General features: G+C 35.9%; 1 protein-coding gene across 1 annotated transcript in view; it reads right to left on the reverse strand.

Moving 5' to 3' along the window:
- HIBADH (3-hydroxyisobutyrate dehydrogenase) overlaps window positions 1–21,414 on the reverse strand; it is an 80,823-nt gene that overhangs the window by 44,447 nt on the left and 14,962 nt on the right. Inside the window, exon 4 of the mRNA XM_048951333.1 lies at window positions 20,447–20,568. Coding sequence (XP_048807290.1) covers window positions 20,447–20,568 — 122 coding nt within the window. The remainder of the gene's footprint in view (window positions 1–20,446; window positions 20,569–21,414) is intronic.

Below are 21,414 nucleotides of genomic sequence, written 5' to 3' on the forward strand. Positions count from 1 at the left end.
GATAATATACCATAGTTCTTAATATCCTCATGTTGAGAGGGTTACTGAAGTATCCCCTCAACATATGTAAAAATGTGGTCACAGTGCCATAAATTCAGTATGTGGGAAGTGTTGGTACTAATTACTGGTATAGAACCTTGACATTACATATTGCAAAAACTAAGCATCAACTAGACCAGCTCTCTGACAGCAAAGAGATAATTATTAGGCTTCTACTCTCACAGAATTCCCAGGTCTTATTAATTCCAGTGTGTGCACAGACACACAAAACTCAAAAGAATGGAAGCTTCTCTCACTGTGATATGATAACCCACTTTAAAAACAACAACAAAAAAAACCCAAACAACACAGAGAATAACTCCTTTGTTATGGGCTTATTTATAGCTATCCTTTTTTTTTTTTTTTTTTTTTTTTTTTAATTTTCACAGGAGCATCTATAGATGTGACTGACTAAATATGCCAGCAGTTTCTGTCAGGCTGCACACTTTGAAAGAGATCTACTTGTTACCTTTCCTTTAGTATTTGTCACTATCTATTCAAGACAAAGACAACCCAGCAAATTTGTGACTCAATCTGTTTGTTCACTCCAATGCAGTGAAAATCACGTGCTCAGAGAAGTTGTGGGTTCATGTATCAACTTGTCCTAATTCTGGATCCCACACACATCCCAAAGCCTGGTTTAGAACTAGTTGGGTAACACAAATATTAAGTCCAACACATCACTGGATCACTGTTAGATATGCTAAGAACAATTCTATAGACGATGTCACACCCAAACAAGACAATTTTAGGCTAACTTAAAGCCTCTTGGACAGCTAGGCTGATCTTATTTATCCTTCCCCTACGATTTCTCTAGAGAACCCAACATTTTACTTGCCTCTCCATTTTTACTGGTGAAACACTGATATTATGCTGAGAACACAAATATCCCTCATTCAATGCATTATGTGGAACAAAGGGCTTACAATAAAGCAATGTCATAGGCTTTTTTCCAGTGTCTAATCACACTTATCTGCATTTTTCATAACACTTTGTAATTATTTATATATAAATAACATATATATATATAAAGTCCTCTCAGTACTGTGAGGCATTGCAGCGTTGTAAATTATAAACATCAAAAGATTGTGCACGGACACAACAATTGAGATCACAACACGATTAAGTTACTGTCAAACTGAAAAATCTATCAATTCTCCTTTCTGTAAACGTTTATAGTTGCACCAAAAATTAATTCACTGGATAATCATTAATGTAGCAGAAATAATCCAGCAAGAAAACAAGGTGCACACTACTACAATTACTGTCATTTTATGGCTTCAATACATATTTGTGTGGAAGGCTGAATGCAGTAAACACAGAGAACATCTTATTACTCAGTAATGCACACAGTCAACTACCTCATTGGCATTATAAAATTGTTATTTTGGGTTGCTGTTGTTGTAAGGAAATTTTACACTTTTTGTTATTCATTTTATTGGCTCATTTCTGATGTGTACGGTAGGGCAATGTAAGATAAGAGAAAAGAACAGGGATATAAATGCACACATGCATACTATTTAACTTGCCCTACATATGCCAACACCTAAAAAAATACAGTTCATAGGTGAGAACTTTAAACAGTTTACGAGCACTACTACTAGCTTTAAATATTATTTCTGACATCATTAAAAAGAGTCAAATGGGAACACAAAATGATATACTTAAAGCCTGAACCATTTTTTTTAAACCAGTTGTCACCCTAATTGGTGTTTTATTTTTAAGAAAACAAAAAAGTACAAAAGTGCTTATATCAGCAAGATTGTTTACAAACCCATAAAAGACAGAAATGCTTGTTCTTCCAGAATGTATATTGTTCCTTCAGAGAGGAAACCCTTTGCCTGTTGCCTAGGAGAATATTACTGCTTTTGCACTGTAAAATTAAATTAGTACTTGGATGCTGAACAGGTTGATAACATCCTGTTCTGTGATGCAATCCATTCCTTTCCCTGTGAACCCTTCCATTTATTTGTGACAGCAGTCATCTAACCATTTGTACTAGATAAAGAAAAACAATACATTTCCAAGAACTACATAGCTGAGATTTTCTTATTATAGTTATTCATTGTCCCGAGAGGAGTAAGATCTGCAGTCTCACCACAGTGTGCCCAGCCAGGTACAGCCCTGAACAAAGATGCAGAACAATTTAAGTGCAGTAGAAAGGTTGTAACAGGACTTACATCACGATAGTGTTCGTAACTATTTTCAGTAGTACTCCATTATACAACCAATGTCAGCTGTGAATCCTGCTTTAAAAGCATGTTCTGCAGATTTCATTTCTGGAACTGGTGAAAGCTTCTTAGCTCTTACCTTATCATCAGTTTACTGATCTGTTTTACACCTGGTTTGCAAAATTATGACTCTCTAATCCTAAAAAAGGTGAAGCCAATGGTCTTGGGCATCTGCTGTAAAAGCTGGAGGGTGTTTTCTACACAAGTAGCAGTAATTTTGTTCTCTACATTTATTTCTAAGCACATATCAGCAGAAGTATTAACCACAGGTTAGAAATTTAACGTGGTACCATTAATGTGATATCTGCATTTTCCACTAACCAATGTCGGGCTAAAAAAGATAATTAGATTTTGTTTTATTTTAGTAGTGGGATCCCAATGCATCTGTTATGGATCTAACAGTCCTTGGCAGTGTGCAGAATTTTTTTATTCCCCTAAGAAAAGACATTTCTGTAATTTTTGAAATTCATGTAGGGATAGAAAAAACATCACTGGGGTCATCAACTGCAAAAAAATCATACGCACAGACACAACCTTTATATATGTATACACACACACACACACGTTATCTTATAAAATTCCACTTTTGACAATAAAGTATGCAAACACTTTTCATATTTTCTAAGGACCACATTTTGCATGCTTAAGCATTTCCATTTTTACTGACCCAAAAGCTAAAAACTTTTATAAACAGAAAGGAAAAAAATAATCAGAAGCGTCTACATAGGAACTAATTCTTGTAAAGTTTAAAGCAGTAAGTATACAAACACTATAAAATCCAGCCACTCTAAAAGGGTGGTTGGTGTAACTGATGACAGTAATTAAACATCCCCATTATATGCTTTTATTGAATTTTCTAATTTAAAATGTTATTTCAAATCACTTCAAAAATGGGCAAAGCAATACACAACATTAGCACCTTTTTGACTCAATATGCATACATGCATTACTTACATCAAGTGAAAAGTCAAAGAGAAATCTCTTTTCTGAAGACGTTCAAATGCATTTTATTAGTTCGTTCCTCTCCCAATCCCCTTTTTTTTTTTTTTTTTTAAATCAGGCTAACTCAGCGCAGTGGATCTTAAAATACACCCATATTGTTTCTTCCTTTAATCCAGACATTACTGCTCTATGATTCTCATTATTGCTCCCAGTAGCAGTGGTGTCACACCAGACTGAGCTGGCAGACGCAGAATCAAAACTGTGTTATGATTAAACAGGTCTATAAGAAAAACACTCCAAGTTGCAGAGATTCTTTCCTCAGCAACCATTATTTTTAATGAGGCCAGTTTACTTTTGGAATCTTGGCAAAAAACAGTCATTTACTCTAGTCCTAGAGCAATGACTGCAAACTGGGCAAATATAAAGATTACATGCAACGTAAAATCTGCATGTGCATATCATTACACGAGGAAAGCATGATGTGCTGGGAAAGAGGCCTGTCAAGCTATCGTGTTTGTTAATGAAAAGAACAGTCTTATTCCAAAACAGTCTACTGTATCAGATTTGATAGAGCAAGTGTTAACTAAACATTGTGCTTAAAAGCTTTGATGAGAAAATCTAACACGTTAAACCAAGAAACAGTTCAAGGACAGCAGGAGGCAATTCCAGAACACAGGCACAATCTATAAAGGCAAAGTACCACAGCTTTTTGATGTTAAGTAAGTAGCAATATCAGTATACAACAAAGCTTAAAAGCAGACTGTTGTATCAAGTTTAAAAGTTTAATATCCAGGGTCAAAAGCCTCAATTACCTATTCTACTACTACTCCTCTTAGGGCACAGATCAATGTTACTTTTAAAGACTTATTTGCTTAAAGCATTACCTGAATGATCATCTTTTTTTCTTATTCTCTTAGTATCTGGATTTTTAGTATTTTCATTATGCTGCATCTCAGACATTCAGATTAAGGCAAAACATGTATATTTGGACTTGAACAAGGTGGGAGGTCAGAGACACTTAATTTGAAAACATACATTTCTTAAAATGGGCTGTGTCCATTAAGTGCACTAAGAAAAAGGGCAATAGCACAAGAGGAGTGGCACTTAGTAAAACTGCAGGTAAATTACTGCAATAGCATTTAGGCTGAAAGCATTAAAGTACACATTCAAAAAATACAGGAATGGGAAAAAAAAAGTCCCTCTTACACAGACTAGGGATTTATTACACTTTTGACTACGCTATTGTATTAAATTTGTCAAACAGGCCACATGACACATGTTATTAAGCATGTAATAGTTTAGTTAAGTGATGAAAGATGATTTCCTAGTTTTTTGTAAGGGCCGTGTGCTTTCTTTTATCTGTTTCTAAAACAGTATGGAGGGTATGATTAAATAGTAACTAAAAAACATTTGTAAGGCAAAAGAAGATTCAAAAACAATTTCATAAATTTGCTTTTTTTAATTTCATTTTGGAGATATCAAGATACCTTTACACTCAATACAAGAAACCATATGGATTCCTCTACATATACTCTTATGTCTCTGCACTCCACAGCTTTTAAGAAATCACTGTGAGCATCCCAGCAGACAAATCTAAGTTCATTCATTAACTTAAACAGGAATACAGTTCTGTTGTTGTTGCCTTACCAAAGAGTAAATACTCTGGTATGGCAGTTTTAATACTTCTTAATGTTTGTAAACAAAATGTAGCACCACTACTGTTTAAAGTAATATTAATGATCATATATTATAAATTAAGCCCTAAAACCTAGAGAAAATAAATAAATGGAGTGAAGGGGAAAACTGTACTCTGTACCAAAGTTTTCATAAATTATCCAGTGCTCATGGTGAGCAGGCTAGGCTACAATGCCACCTGGTGGCTTAGAAAACATACCAGGATTCTGTGTGAACAGAGCTTAATGGTTTGGAAAATATGCAATATTCTATAAAAATAGCAAACATGGCAACAATGTTTAAGTTAATTATTTGCATTTCTTAGCTAACTAGTCTTTTTTCCTTTATTGTATTGCTTCTGTTGCAGTGTTTTATTTAGGTTTTAAAGCTTTATAATGTTCAAATCTAACCAGCTAGGATTTTACAGTTGTTTTAAATAATGAGTTGAACTTGCTGATGAATGTATTACACTGTACACATACACACAGCCTAATTCACACAACCATTAAAATTGAATTCTTCCCCATTTGAGGAAAAATCAGATGCAGCAGAAGTCTAAAAGGAGGGTTACTGAAATGCTTTGTAAAATTACACTGTATAATTAATTCCATAGTAAGAACTTTTTTATGGTGTGTGTTGGTGACCTTTTATTACCATCAAGTTCACAATGCTGGTGGGCTGCCTTTTAATCCCTCCGCAGACAAAGGCCCTAAATAAACACAGATTCCTTCCTGGGAAAAAGTCCTCTCTGGTTAAATGGTAAGGAAATGAGTAAATCATTAGTAATCTTTAAAGCCAAAGCTATAAACTCAAGTTACCTTAAGTTAAAATGAAAGTGTCCTGCAAGAGTTTCAAAGTTCTGTCACAGATAGAAATCTCCAGCTCTTGACTCCAGACTAGGCGCCAGCTGATAAACAAACAATTTAAGTCAAGAGCTGGAGAATTCCCAGCTTTTTCATTTAATGGCCTTGGCCAAGAGTATTTATTGCCTCCAGTTTTATTCTCACTTAGCTCTAAGAGGAAATTTAAACTCATCATTATCTTAAAGCCCCATATGGGCCACAGTCAACTCACCTGATAGAGCTCCTTTTACTCCGCACAAGTTCTACTCCCCACTAGAAGTGATGTAATAGTGTAAACTAATTAAAAGTAGTTTTAGGCTGACTTTTTAATAGACTAAATAAATTTTGTTCAATATGGTTTATATTCCCACTTTGGGCAGTAACGATTCCAAAAACTTTAACTTCACAGTTTCCAGTCTAAGCTACTAGTAGTTTATTCCATAAAAGACAATTGAAACAAACAAACAAACAGCCTTTTGCACAGGAGCATCCAGGTGTTAAACTCCTTTGGAAATTCTTTGCCATAAATTGATTCCCTGGCACCAAAAGATGCACAGAATTGTGAAAAAGCAGACTGCGTAACATTTCTGACACTTCTAACAAAACATCTCAGGAATGCTAATTCGTATGTAATTAGAACACTATATTTAGAACACTATATTTAGTATTTGTTCTGGTTTTAGAATGAAAACAAGCAAAAACATGGAGGTAGAAATTAAATTTTAACTAGGCACTGGTGGCTAAGCCAAGGTGTTGAAGGTAATGAGCAAATTCAACATGGAAATACTTTGTCCTAACAGAAGAGGAAGATAACATGATCCAGTGTCTCAGGCAACAGCAACACCTTCCTTCTGTTCTAAAAGCTTATATAATACAGGAGGAGGTTACAATTCCTTAGTAGAGAATTCTAGTGCTTATTTCAATTCAGAGATTTTTAAATCCATCATGAATTAGATTCAGCACTTGTCATCTCATCTCTGACATCTTCCCCAGATAAAACCCATTGGTCTTACATATAAAGGTTTAGAACCTTTTAGTTAAGAAATCAATTTCACAATTGTCAAAGACGGAGAACCTTAGCAGAAAGTCTACCATTCCTAAAGGGTTAATGGAAGTCAAACTTGAAGCCAGAAGGTTGTATTCTCCTCCCACCCAACCCCCTCCCCCAGAAATACTTTCCTAACCTGACTTGGCTGAAAAAGGCAATTAATTGTTCCAGTGTCTGCCAAGACTTCTTATTCCTTTAAAAATGCAGATAGTGTTTGAGACAGCTGGCTATTCCAAACCCAGGTAACACTCCTAAATGTGGAAAGAATGAGGGAACATGAATTATGATTAGTATCTTAAATGGATTTAAAACAGACAGACTGACAGACATCTGAAAGCTACTGTATTTCAAACATATATTATTTAAAAAGGAAAAGATGTTATCTAAATGTCTGCACAGCTACTCCAAGTATAAGGAAGCAGTTTAATGCAAATTGCATTAAAATGTGTAATTAGTTTTTCCTTCTTGTTAGGAACTAAAAGTGCAGGCAATTTAAACACATGCACACACACAAAGCAACCACAAAGTGACAGACAAGAACCCTTCCGAGCCTGAGCCATTGCAATTCCTACAGAAAGTATTAATTTTAGGTCAAGTTGGGGTCACTGCAAGGCAGAGAAAAGAAACACTGAAGACAGTAGTCTGCCAAGTATCTGGCTTAGTACTGAGAACAGAAATGCAATTAAATCCTTATTTGTTTTTCTACAATACTAAGAACTCTAAAAGATACCACAATGCTAGGGAAAACAACAGAAAATCCAGAAAATTAATCTCGCATTTCTGCCAATGAAGAAGCTCACAGTAAGAAATTGCTGGCTGATCAACTGCACTTGGAGTCAATGTAATAAGAACATTAATCGCTTGCATAATAATGTGAAACATTCAAATATTATTAATTAATAGCTAAAACACTGTAATTTATACTTAGCATATATAATTTATAGGAAGTTATGATTACACTGCATTAGTGTAATAATAGAAATTACTTTTAGAAGAGGCAGCAGTTCCTTTTCTCTTGTGACAGTACTTCCATTATCACCAAACACAACAGATTGTCTTCTTGTAACTTCTGGCTTATAGGACATACAAGTCACAGGATGTATTTTTAAGAAATAATCTCTTGTTTGAATAAACAGGGATACCAGCCTGTAATATTTTTTTGTGCACTTTTCAATAGTCATTCCTATTCTAGATGTACAGCACACAGGTTAGATGTGAGCCAATATTAGTAATTTCTAAATACTAATCAGAGGGTTTCACAAACGTGAGAATTAGCACAAAAAAAAAAAAAAAAAAAAAAAAAAAAAAATCAGGCAATCCTTCTGTCCTTTTCTTAGTTTGCTTGCTTCTATTTGTTTAAGAAAAAAGTCAAGAGTGCAACACTTAATACAGTGGCTTTATGCCTGAATTAAATTGCACCCTCCCTACCCTTGATTTTCCTGCAGGTTAAATACATTGGAAGCTACAGAGTTCTCTCCCATTATAGTACTTATTCATATTGACTGTTACATTTGTTGGTTTCCACAGGGACTGTGTGAGGCAAAGTAATCAAGTGCTGAACAGATCACATCCCAAATTTTACCATATACACATTATAGAGCTGTCAGAAACGGCATCCTCAACTTGGGAAAATTAGAAAAAAACATGCAAGATTCAGTTGAAGCAACACATGCAAATGACCATGATTAGGTAGATAGTTTCTAGAAACTTGGCAAAGCTGCAGACAAAGTTGTATAGTTTCAGCAACCTACATGAACATTAGGAACAGTAAAATCTCCATGCTAAAGCCACACACCAATAAAAGAAACACTCCTAGTTGCTTCTTTTGCAACTGCAGTCTATGCCAGGTACTTACAGACAAGTACCCTTCAGCTAATAAACCTTCTCCAGTTCTCTTTCTCCCATGAAGAGCTGTATATTCTATCATTGGAAATCCAGGGCAACATTCAGAAATTAGAAAACATGCTTTATTTCACGAGCCAATGCAGGAGATACTCAAGTCATTATAGAATCAAGTAACAGAGACTCAAGAATGCTCATTCCCAGTGTGACCTCATTACAAACAGCAGAATACATAACACAGAGGATCAGGGAAGAATGGACGTGATTTCAGCTTGAGTTATAGAATTAGGAGGTGAGGGATTTTAAGATGAATCCAATATTGCTGTACTGAGGAGACATGAATACAGTAGTAACAAAACATAACTTGTCCAACACACATGATTCCGCTTCAAAATCACATTTGCAGGAGACACTGCTTTGAAAATAACCATAAAACTGTGAATCCATACTATCCCATTTCCAAGAAAGGCAAAAAGGAGCAGAAGGCATTGTGTCAAATTATACTTTGACAAGGTTTAAATTACATATCAACAAGGCTAGATATGAAAAACAAAACAATAAATCCTTGGATGTAGGTGACACCAAACAACAAATCCTCTGTGTGTAGTTCAGGATGAAGGATATTTCCAAATAATTAATACTCTTAGATGTACTGATCCCCTTATTGCTGAACTACTTTATAAAAAAAAAAAAAAAAAAAAAAAACACCCAAAAAACCAAAAACCCTCAGATCCAGATGCTTAAAGGGTTTTATGCTACACGGGAGCTTTAGAGCTGTACTCGGTTACAGGCTCACCTATAGCTACTTCTAATGATATGGGATCCCATGACTGCACATAGCTTAAATTTCTTGATTATAAGCAGTAAAGAAATATCAGTGACAACATTACTTAGTTTTGATAGTGAAGTGATAACACACCTTGTGACATTTGCTGCATGAGGAAGCTTCTGTTTCCAGAGTACAAAACTGAATTTGGTGGGTTTTAGCCTTCAGTGCTTTTAAATATTAATGCCAGTGATTTAAAAATAAACTAATAACATTTGAAATGAGCTGTCTGTAAAACATTCAACATTTGGAACACTTAGGAATTTGTCAACATCTGGAGCCAGGAAAGACAAACACAAACAAACAAACAAAGTCTTGAATGCTTCAGTGGGATCCAGTGGCCCACAGTTCAGAAAGCTGCTGATACTTGTCTCCACAACTAATTTTACCTTTGTCTTATTGACAAGAAAACAAAAGCAGACAACAAAACACAAATCAGTTTTATTATGTTTGTCCAATCAGTAAAAATTACTCTACTAATCCGAACGCACTACCTGAAATAGATGACCTCAAAATGACGAGGACACAAGAAGTTGCCAAACCACATATCCTCTTCTCACTTTGTTTTCCATTCAGTAGCTTTTTCTTCTGTGTAATTCAATAGAAGAGGAAAAAAAGCTATTGTAGTTTGCTGCTTCTTGCATAATGTGATGAAAGAACTGACTCAAAGACTTGTTTTCTATTCTCAACTGTATTATTTGGTCTAATAAAAGTTTGTCTCTCTGTACGCAGTATAGAATCCTTTGTATTCTTAAACCACCATGTAAAAGAACACTGGCACTGAGTTACTATGAGTGCTACTGAGTCATTATAGATATGTTATTTGCGTGGCAAGAATTTAATTAGCATAATACTAGAGTACTTCGGTAAAAATTTATTACTAGAAGGAGCCAAAACGCCTCTGTGGTTCAGCATTTAGGAACATGTGAAACTGGTAATGCATACCACTTTTAGACTTAGAGGATTAGTGCACCCAAGTAGTAATTCACACGCATCCCACAAGCAACAGCAGAGCCATGGCAAATGCCACTCTTAGCCGCATAGGGCTATATTTGACTGACAACTGCATTTGGCCAGTCTTTTTCCAATTAAACCCCATCTGTTTGCTTTGCTGGCTTCAGGCTTCTCAACAGAACATCTACAGTATGTTATTGCATCCACTTCCCCCAAAGTGTTTGATGCCAGAAGCCTGGAGATGCTTCCTCGAAACACGTTGTTGGGAGAGGCAAACAAGATGGGTGTGTGGGTGGGAAAGGATGTTTGGCATGTGAGTACTGGGAGTGACTTGAAAGAAAGCATGGTTTTAATAGCTTTGGCACATCCACGGAAGGGTTAAGTGCCTACCAAAAAAAGGTAATAAAAGCGCCATTTTTCTTTCATTATATAGTCTGACCAAAATGTTTCTGAAACCAAAATTAAATGTTATGATCCCTTCCATTCCCCAACTTCTACGCTCAAAAATAAAGAACGACCAAACTGATTTAAATGAAATCCTGTACAAGAATTTGTGCTTGGATGAAAATGGGGCATTTGAGCCTGAAGCAAAAGTAAAACCACCAAGTTATAAACTTCTCAAAGGGAAGGTTTATAATGGATATGCCAACAGACCCTTAAATATAGTGGAGCTGTTAGATGCCAACATATATATAACTTTAGTTTTTGTGGTCAGCTAATGATAAAACAGATACAGTGCAAATGGATACAGTAGGGTTCAGATTCAGTAAACAGTAAGGGCCAAGAGTGCATGTTTGCATTTTTAGACAAGTATAGTATAGATTTGATGCTGGCTCTGAAACAGCCTATAAGGGACATATGGACTTTTAAGTAGTACACAAGCCATATTCTGAATTCTTGAGGCCTTGTAAAATAAAACCTACTTAACAAGCTTTGCTGCCTACTGTTTCAATCCTCTAAGAGTCCTTTAACCATTTTACCAAAACATGCTTCAATCAAATTTGGTATAACTATCTGCTAAGGAAAACAACATGCTAAGTAAGTATACATAATCACCTTCCCTAGTATGAATTGCTAAGCATACTCATACAGTGCAAAAAAAGTGTCAATGACAGAACAGTAACAGATCTGCCATCTTTTTTATTACATGTCAGTTACTTCATCACTAATAGAAATGCCTTCCTGTAGCCCAGTTCTGTTCAGCATTGGAACATGTGTGTACAGTTATATGTCTGTTGGCCCTGGGAAACATTTATTGCATTGTTCCACAGCAGTCAAGCCTTACATCTTATGACACGTAAAGGCAGTGAGTGATGCTATTAGTATTCACTGTGGGACTTCAATCTTGGAGCAGGTGGGAGCACTCAGAAACAGCCAGGATTCAGGCCAAAGCTGATGAGAAGATGCTCCAGCTTAGGAAGTTCTCCCGTTTGCCAGATCCAAATCAGCTTCTCATTTGGTCCTCCACTACAAAAATCTTCACAGTGCCCTAGTATCACCCCTAACTTCCCACTAATGTAAGCCCTAAGATGAAAATGCCTAGAGATAGGAAAGCTCTAAAATACAGCTCTGCTACAACAGGGCCTCCTGCGCTGATAACGCGCAAGCAAAAAGGTTCTCACCCCCACCTGCCAATTAAATTCTCAAGGAGAAATAAAAATATCTATTCTTCCACCATATTCAACACATTATTCAGAGAAAAGATTACATAGCTGATCTCTCATACAGTTTTCAGGCCATTATCAATTGTAGCAATTTGGGGAAATAGATTCATATCAGACAAACATGAGACATCAACCAAGTCTGAAGAACTCACCACATATAGTCATATACCTGCATGTACTATCCGTAGTTAAAACCTGAATTTATGTTGATTACTGAGAAGTCATGAATTTAAGCAAAACCAAGAGATCTAACAAACGAAACACAAGCTGCACACTCCTCAGCTCAAGTAATCTTCTCTGTACTCACTGAGGCAAGTACATGAACAGCCACAAGCCATGCACTCCTACCATATATTCTCAGAAAGCAGATTGAAAACAAAAAGACTGCAAAAAAAAAAAAAACCAACAAACAACACGTTTCTGACAGCACATTTGCAAAGCAGCTAGGATCTAATAGTTTACAACAACTCAAATAAAATAAATGAGTAATCATGTCAGTTTAATATTATTGCCAATGATCTGAATTACATATTAAAAAAGCCCCAGAAGTTTATGAAGAGTTAAATACCATATAACGATAGCATCAAATCATTATGTGATTTAAAATACATAAAGGACTTAATAAAGTGATACACCACGTTTTACACTTCCAATTTTACTGGAGATGAATTCAATATTCTTCCACAGTTCCTCTTCAGCTAAATTAATTACAAGAACGAAAGAGATAACTACATTTTAAGAGTTAAAGTTGAAGACCAAGCACAGTACAGCAAGTCACTTTGTTTCCACTTTGGGTTGCATGCTGTGCTTTGCATTAAGAGAACCTTAATTAGAAACTCTATCTTTCCAGTTCAGGAACTCATTTGTCCTCTGCATTAGAGGAGATAGAAGGAGTGAACTAACAGGATTAAATATCGTTGAAGACACTGAAAGGTGAACATTTACACAGTTTGTGTGCTCACACCTGCATTCTAACTGCATATCAACAGTGAGAGACCATACTGTTTTTCTTATGCTTTTGTTTTGTCATACAAATAACAGACTCCTTAAATGTGGCTGAAGCAGAAAGTATTAAGAAATCTTGTTTTTACCATGTGCTCTTTGAGAATTAATCAAGAACAAAAAATTAACCTGTTGAATTGTCTCAAAGCCAGCAATACTAAAACAACATAAAAATTGAGTAATATTCAGATATTCGTTTGAAGTACAAAGGGAATTACCTTTTTTCCCCTCTCTTTAATGGCACAACTCAAGAAACCTGTCAGAACAAAGATGCTCTCCACTATAAGGCAATTTTCTACAAGCTAGCAACTTACAATGATTTTCCCATCTAAACCCCCCACCTCACTCCACTCATGACCATGATTTTTAAAAACAGAAGCAACTCATAACACTAACATCATTCAGATGAGGGGTAACTGAAGATCAACCTTCCTTTCCTCCTACTGATCTTGATTCAGCCATTGAAAGAGTCAGTGAACACTGTACTTTCAAAGACCAGCCTCAAAGGCCTCTGCACCATTGATGAAGGGCAGCTGACCCAACAGCAAAGTTTCTCCTACCTGCTTTATTCCTTTCCTTTGAAATAGTGTGCATTTAATGGGGCTAACAAAGGAGTCTTCTTCTCCTTTAAGCAAAAAAAGAGCAGTTTCAGCCTGAAAGTGTCCCAAGACACTGGTTCAGGTTCTTTAGAATATTAACATTTCTTCTTATGTGTTCAGTGTAAGACTTACTGATTTGTTTTGCAGAATAAGACAAATTAAAGCTTGCCATTTTAAGTCTTCAGAGGCCAAATCCACTTAACCAAGTCAGTTTCTTTGGATTGGTGTGGGATTATATTTTTTGTTTAAACAAGAGGAAGTTGCACCAGCAAACTGAAAAAGTACACTGGCAACACTGAATTGTTGCAAGTACAACAGCTTTTAATTAAGACCAGAATAAACTGTGTTTTCTCTAAGGCACCCCAGGTGCTTGCAGCTGGTGAGGAATGTCCTCAAGGTGCAGGCTGCAGTGAGGGCGTAATGTACTTCTAGTTCTGCTCTGTGCTACCTGCTCCACTTTATCCATCTAGCTCCAGTGTGCCATGGTGTTGGGCTCATTCCTGGTGTGTGCCATCCACTTTTAGTGCAGCAAAAGTAGGATTCAGAGGGAGACAGGGTGTTACTAAGAGCTGGTGCTGGTCATCCCCACCATCCCAAGCACAAGAGTCGTGCTAAGTTCCTTAAAAAGATGAAAAATACACTCTTTGAATCACACACTATGTAATGAGCAAAAATAGAAGATGATGCTCATGGACATTTAAAAGCAGAACAAATCTGGCAGAAAGCTTCAGAGTCATCAATGCATTCCAGAAACATTTCCAAACACCACCTGTACCTCCTTAACTTTAAAAGTTCCCTAGAAGAAGTAAATCTTAAATAATTAATTAGTTTTCATTTCCCAGGACTTACAACTGGCTGAAACCTGAAGATCTTTCTTATTCTGTATCTCTCTCTAAATGCTTGATGGGATGAACCACAAGTAAACAGAGGAGCTATTTTAAAGTCAGTAATAGTTTACATGCAGCCATGGATATTAGAAGCAGTTTTATTGAAAAAAGGAATGTTGGCCATAATTCCAGAGTTACCCCTTGCTCTTTTTCAAAGAGTGCTACAGGGATTTTCAACTTCTATCTGGACAATTTTCTTTTAACTGTTTTTGAGCACCATGTGAGTACACCACTGAATTGTAGACATTAGAGATGGAAAAAAATGTATTAGATCATGTAGCCATCCCTCCACCAGTTAACAATTTTTCCCTACAGAACAGTTCCTAGCACTTTGCCCAGTACTGTTTAAAGCATGTTGAGATGCTTGGCTTTAACCATCCCCTCTGGAAAGTTATTCCACAGAGTGTGAAGAATGTTGTTAGGAAGTTTTTCCTGGTAGACACAGCATGCATTTTTCTTTCCTTAATAATTTCCAAGCCACTATTCCTGGTTATATCCCATTGGGCCTGCCTGAATAACTCATCTTTACACCTTTGAATAAATGGAGACAGATATGTTTCCCTACACATGGGTCACTAGTTGGCCAGACTACACACATTTTCAAAGCCAAAATATACACTGTACTTTAATAAAAAAATATCAGTCATTCCACCCCTGAAGTCATTGTAGGAACGATGACTCTCTCCACCCCAGTATTTCAGATGACACCCCCAATAAATCTGTTTATTCTTGGTTGGTTATGTACTATCTTTATTTCCATTTTGTCGAGAATGTAAAGAAGTGTAATGCCCACAGAAGAAAAATACGCTCAAAGTCAGCACATCAGTAATCAAAAGAACTAACCCTTCTGCAATGGAAGCTACTGCCAACAAAGTGATTTCTGCACAGGGTTTATATTTCCTCAGAGTCATTTTGACAACATGTATATTTAAGATCATCGCTCCTTTCCCTCTTCTCTCCAAGGAAACAGACTTCTATTAAAGAAGTTTTATTTTGACAAAAGTTGTAAAAGTTTCAAATATTGCATAGGTATTGGGAATCAAAAGCTTTTTAAACATATCAGATTTCAAAAGCATTTCTTTTCAGCCTCCTTCAATGACAGTTAGCCTGATACTTCTCCATCTGTTGTCAGTTACTTCCTGCATGAATTTAGCTTCATGTATGTTTCAGAAACTCAGTAACATTTTCCATAATACCTTAACATTAAAAGATTACACACTGAATTTTTATTACTGTCCCAAAATCACAAAGCTTTGCAACAAAATGATTAAGATCAGAAACATTTGGCAAGAATGTAAACAGAGAAACTGAGAAGCAGAAGTAGCGAGGTAGAAGTTCCATACTTGGGAGAAAAGAGAACATTGTGGCAAACATGAATATGCATATAAGGGATTTAAAACTAAAGCACAAATGCAGAAATAATGATGCAGGCTTCTTGACGGTGTTTCAAGGATTGTAACATATTCCAATCACCTCATCAATAGGCCAAAAAGGCAAGTACTAACAAAAACTCTCCACCACTAAATACAGAGAATTCCTTCTTTCATGTCTTCCATGTAGTAAAAAAGTATCCATGTAGTAAAAAAGTACACCATCTCTGAAGTTAGAGATGTTACAATCATTGAATCACAGCATGGTTAAAATTGGAAGGGACCTCAAGAGCCAACCCACTTCAACCTACTGCCATGGGCAGCATTGCCCAGATTAGGATGCCCAGGGCCCCATCCAACCTGGCCTTGAACACCTTCAGCAGTGCAGACTGCTCAAAAAAGCTGTGGATGTTTTAGCATCTTGCCAACCTCTCAATGAGAAATCTGACATCTAATATAAATGTCACCTCCTTTACTTTAAAACTGCTCCTGTTCAATCAACTAACCTAATCAACTAACCAATCAACTCCCATGAATTCATAATATTGAATTTCTCTTTAAAAATGCATAAAGCTCAACAAATACAGAGGATCCAACCCAGGAAAGCCAGTTTGAAGAGCAGTTCTACCGAGGTTCTCCAACAAAAGACAGATCTATAAAACCAGCTTTATTATGACAAATCTATCATTGATGCTTCATTAGAAAATATTTTATAAGCCAACAGCTGCAGCATTTGAATCACTTATTACCATTTTAAGACAGTGAAAAATATCTTACAAATAATCTTTGCAAGCATACGCAGACATACTCCTAACCTCTGTAAGTCTCTGCTTCTGTTGGAGATGACACCGCAATGATCCTTCAGTGTTAGGGCAAGAGAAACATTCAACAATTTCTAATTGGCCTGTTTCACCTTTTCCATCATGTCATAAATTACACCACTGATACACATTCATTTCTCCAGTTTTGAAATTGTGTCCTTATTCTTAAAAGAATAAAATCTCAGAACAACAACGAGATCTCCACAGCATTTCTAGACATTGTTTTACTTTGCTCCACGCTAAGGATAGATCCAGTTGAACATAAGTAAGCCTGCAACTCATTCTTCCAGGTCTCACATTTTACTCCATTATCAGACACCAGAATTCTCAATTTGTCAGTGTTTTTTGTAATATTCCTTCCATCTCTTAACAGTTAGCTGGGGCTTATGGAAGCACTACTGCAAGATGAAATAATTTGAAGTGACAGCTGGATTAAAAACTCCAACCCATGGTTCCTACAAAAATGTGTTTATTGCCATTTTACCATGACTCCGGTTCTCTAAGACAGCTCTTGTTAACAATTAGCAGTGTGACATTTTTATGGATTTCTACCTTGGCGAACGTAGACGGCAAGGGGAAAGAGCTATCTAAGTTTCTACAGAACCATATCTAAGCAGCTTTCAGTTACGTACTTGTAACTTCAAAAACATAAAAGCTAATCAAGCTGATACATTTTCCAGCAACATGCAGCGCAACATATTTTGGACCAAACAGGAGCTGACAGACAGTATCTGAACACAAACACTGCTTAAAGTGAAGAAGATACCACACTGGAAATTAAAAGCAATAATCCACAAACATTTTATCCACTGTACTTTACACAGTCTGTATTTTGTATACTGAATTCAAACAGAGACTGATGTTACAGTTTGCAGATATCTGCAAAACAAACACTAGAAAAGTTTGCTCTGAACTGCACAGTGAGAATTAAACTTTCAGTGAGAAGACTAACTTGACCCCAATCTCCAAGTCTAAATTTAGACCTCTTGCTCAGCCAGTACTCCTTTCAGTGGCAACGGAAGTCAGTTTTAGATATGACTGTGATAATTTGTGCATTAAAAGCCTTTTACATATACAAAGTTGCAGAATCTAATCTTAAAAAATATATATATGTTTGCTCCTCTAGATTTAAAAAAAAATTAAACTTGGATTATGAAGACATCTTCTCATTCACATACACTCACAAAGAGTTCACAAAGCAGGACAGCACTGAAAGCTGTGACACAGCTTTCTCACGGGGACCAAGGGATCCTAATCCCAGGACAAGCAAGTGCTATCTCTAAACAGCATTAGCAGCATAATCTGCATGCATTTACTGGGATGCAAAGTATTTTCCAAAGTTAGTCAATGCAAAATAACACTACAGAATGAGCTACATTAGCTTCCACTTAATGGGTCTTGACTGTAAGCTGCAGGTAATTTCTATAAGCCAATCATATGAATAGCACAGCATTACTATATTGGTAGCACAGGCCCACTTAAAAGAGATCAAGGGAAAGAATGTTTTAGGAGTAAGGATGCAAGCAAGCTACTGTAATCTGGCTCTATCTTTAGGCCTTAAAACACTTTGTTTGCAGTGACAGAATAAGAATAAAAATCAGTAATATTTCTCCACGAAGTTAATAAATAAAGCTATTTTCGAAATATTATTTGGTTTTTGAAATAGTTTCATTACAGTGCAGATTAACACTCATGTCCATTAGGCATGCCCCAAATACTTGAATACACAAGTGGAATAACCTGCCAGTAACAACTAGCTAGCTCACAGGTATAAAAATGACAGCTAGGCTCACTAGTTCCTTTCACCCTACACATTCTCTCATTGATGCTCCTGCCAAGGCTATTGCATTTTACATTGACAGAAAAACATCTGTAAATAAACCAAATAGCACACTTTCTCCCTCCTTCAGAATACCACTGAACCTGAAATTCACATCAAACAGCAAATAATTTGCATTTAGATGAACCACTAAACACCAAAACAGCTATGTGTATTCAGACTAGTCAATGGCATTGTGTAATATAAACCCAGTCTCAGCACTAACATTTCCCAAAGAAACAAAACCCAGAAGACAGCTAGAGTTGCTCTGGAATAAAACTTTACTTTCTTTATTTGTAGATTCAGCATAATCAGCCTTTAAGCAAAAAATTATCAGTAAAAACAGGCTACAGATGTGCACCCCTCAAAAAAAAAAGTAACTCCCTTTAGATATTTGGGGGAAAGGGATTGAAGAGAACCACATAAAAGACGTCAGAATTGCCCAAGAAATAAGACTAAAGCTATGCTGTATTTAGAAGAGGATCAGATAGAAACATGCCACCCACAACACACATTTCTCCATGCTTTTTATTCCTCTGCAGAGAACTTAACTTTACAAAACAATGTCTAATATTTAGGCTGTGAAGAAGAATCTCGTCTTCCCCATTGTGATCTTGAATATCCTTTGGGTCTTCCTACTTCGTATTCACAACAGAATTGAGATGAATAATTTGATGTCTAATATGTTGCCATATCCTACTTCAGTTTTCACATGAAGATTAAAAAAAATGGTTAGGTTTTGATCCTCATCTACACTCATCCTGATGACCTGAAACATCAGCTGTACACTTTCTAGTTTGTTCATCGTGCCTTTGATAAATGACGTAAATCCAAATTCTCTCATACTCCTACATTTTTATTATTTCAGGTGTAACTATTTGAATCATCTTAATTAAGACAGTAAAAATAAAATTACATTATTATTATTATTTTTTTTAAGAGTGAATTGTGAAAAAAGAAACAAGATTTTCTCATACAAAATGAATTTTCCTCATCTTCTAATTCAAGGAGTTTCAGATAATAATTCAGCAACAACAACTAGCTATGGTCTTGCTTTCAAAACTTTGATTTTATGCTTCTGCTCTCTTTCATCCACAAAATGAAAGACTTCCCTACTCTAAATTATTATTATTATTATTATTATTTTTACAATAGATGCAGTACTCAGAAATCAGTAGTTAGCAATCTCCAGCTTCAAGAATAAACACACACACACACTTCAACCATTATGAACCGGAGGAAACCTCCTACTCTCATTTACTGAGAATGAAATCCTCTTTTCTCCTTTCTCTTAGCTTTAATTTATACAAAATAGAACTGCCCAACAATAACCAAATAGCTTTGTCCTAACAGACATAAACACATGGAAACTGAAGTGATGTGAACACCTGCATCAGAACACAACTTTCTGAAGGAAGCTAAATGAAAAGGACCACGCAACTTGTGAAAACTCAGTTAATCCAGATCTATCACAAAAGCAGATTCCTAGAGGTAAAAACATTCCTAAAGCAACTTAAACACCAAGCTTTCTCAACTGCTCCAAAGTCTGAAGTACAACCACATGAAAGAACAAAAGATACACTGCACTGGAAGATCTGGTTTATCAGCCTGTGGTTCTTAACTGCTACAGCACTGCCTTCAGGCAAAAGATGACAAACAGAATTGTGCCTTGTTTCACAGAAAGCATTAAACTCTTTCCACAGAGGTAAATATCTGTCCATGACACAGGAAGCAGACAACATCATCTTTAATGTAATGAAACAAAAAAGCATACATACAGCAAGAAAAGCAACCCGTACTAACAAGAGCGCAAGAGCGCAGAGCGGCAGCTAAGATTGCTAACAAGACAAGACATCCAATGAGGTAAACTGTTAATGAAGACTTACCTCCAGAAACTGGTGCATCCATGAAAACAGCTCCCATTTTTTCAACTGCTTTAGCCAATTCTTTTGAAACAGTAGGGTCTATAGTACTGGAATCTATTAATAATGAGCCTTTCTTCACTTTCCTGAAATAAAGATTAGTTATTAAATATCTGATGCAATTACCATGGCAGTGACTTTTCTCAGCACGATAAATACACATTTTTTGTACGCTAGTAATTGAACAGTTTTAAAATCCACTGAGCAAGGTCTACTCAAGGTCTACATACTCCTGAGTGTACACTGCACTGAGTTTGAATGACTCAAAACACAGTAAGAACTAAAAACCACACAGGCACACAAAAGTAATTTTTTTTTTTTTTTTTTAAACTAAATACTACATTAAAAAAAAATTCTACACAAAAGGAGTTCCCTAGGAAAACCTGCCATCTTACAAGCTTTAACAGTTTACCGTATACAGATTACTGAAGATACATTCTAAGCTATGGAACTAAATGCTGATACTGCTTAAAATTTTATATACCTTAATACACTTTTCTTTCCATATACAATATTTTAAGCATCTTACCAGAATAGTCTGATTGCATTCTTTTAATTAGTTTCACAATTTATTTTACATAAAGATCACAACTTGAACATCAAAATCCCATTACAGACTTAAAAGCAAAGCCTGTAGAAAAATTTCCACGCTGACAACCAGTAATTTTATGCAGATAAATTGTATCTCAAATGGCAGAACATAAAAAGTTGCATACATGATTAAAAACAGGCAATTAACTTTTAAAATGCCTTCAACAACAACAACCTTCTATACTCTTAGCCCTTTTTCCATTCAATTGCACTATTATTTAACGTCCACTGGACCTACAAGCACTATGAAATCTAACAGCATAATTTTTAAGTCATAAAAAGGTGAGTAATTTAAAGCTACATGTTACATTAGACAAAGAGCCTTTCTGCATCTGGAGAAG

Source organism: Lagopus muta, chromosome 7, assembly GCF_023343835.1.
Source record: "Lagopus muta isolate bLagMut1 chromosome 7, bLagMut1 primary, whole genome shotgun sequence".
NCBI lineage: Eukaryota > Metazoa > Chordata > Aves > Galliformes > Phasianidae > Lagopus > Lagopus muta.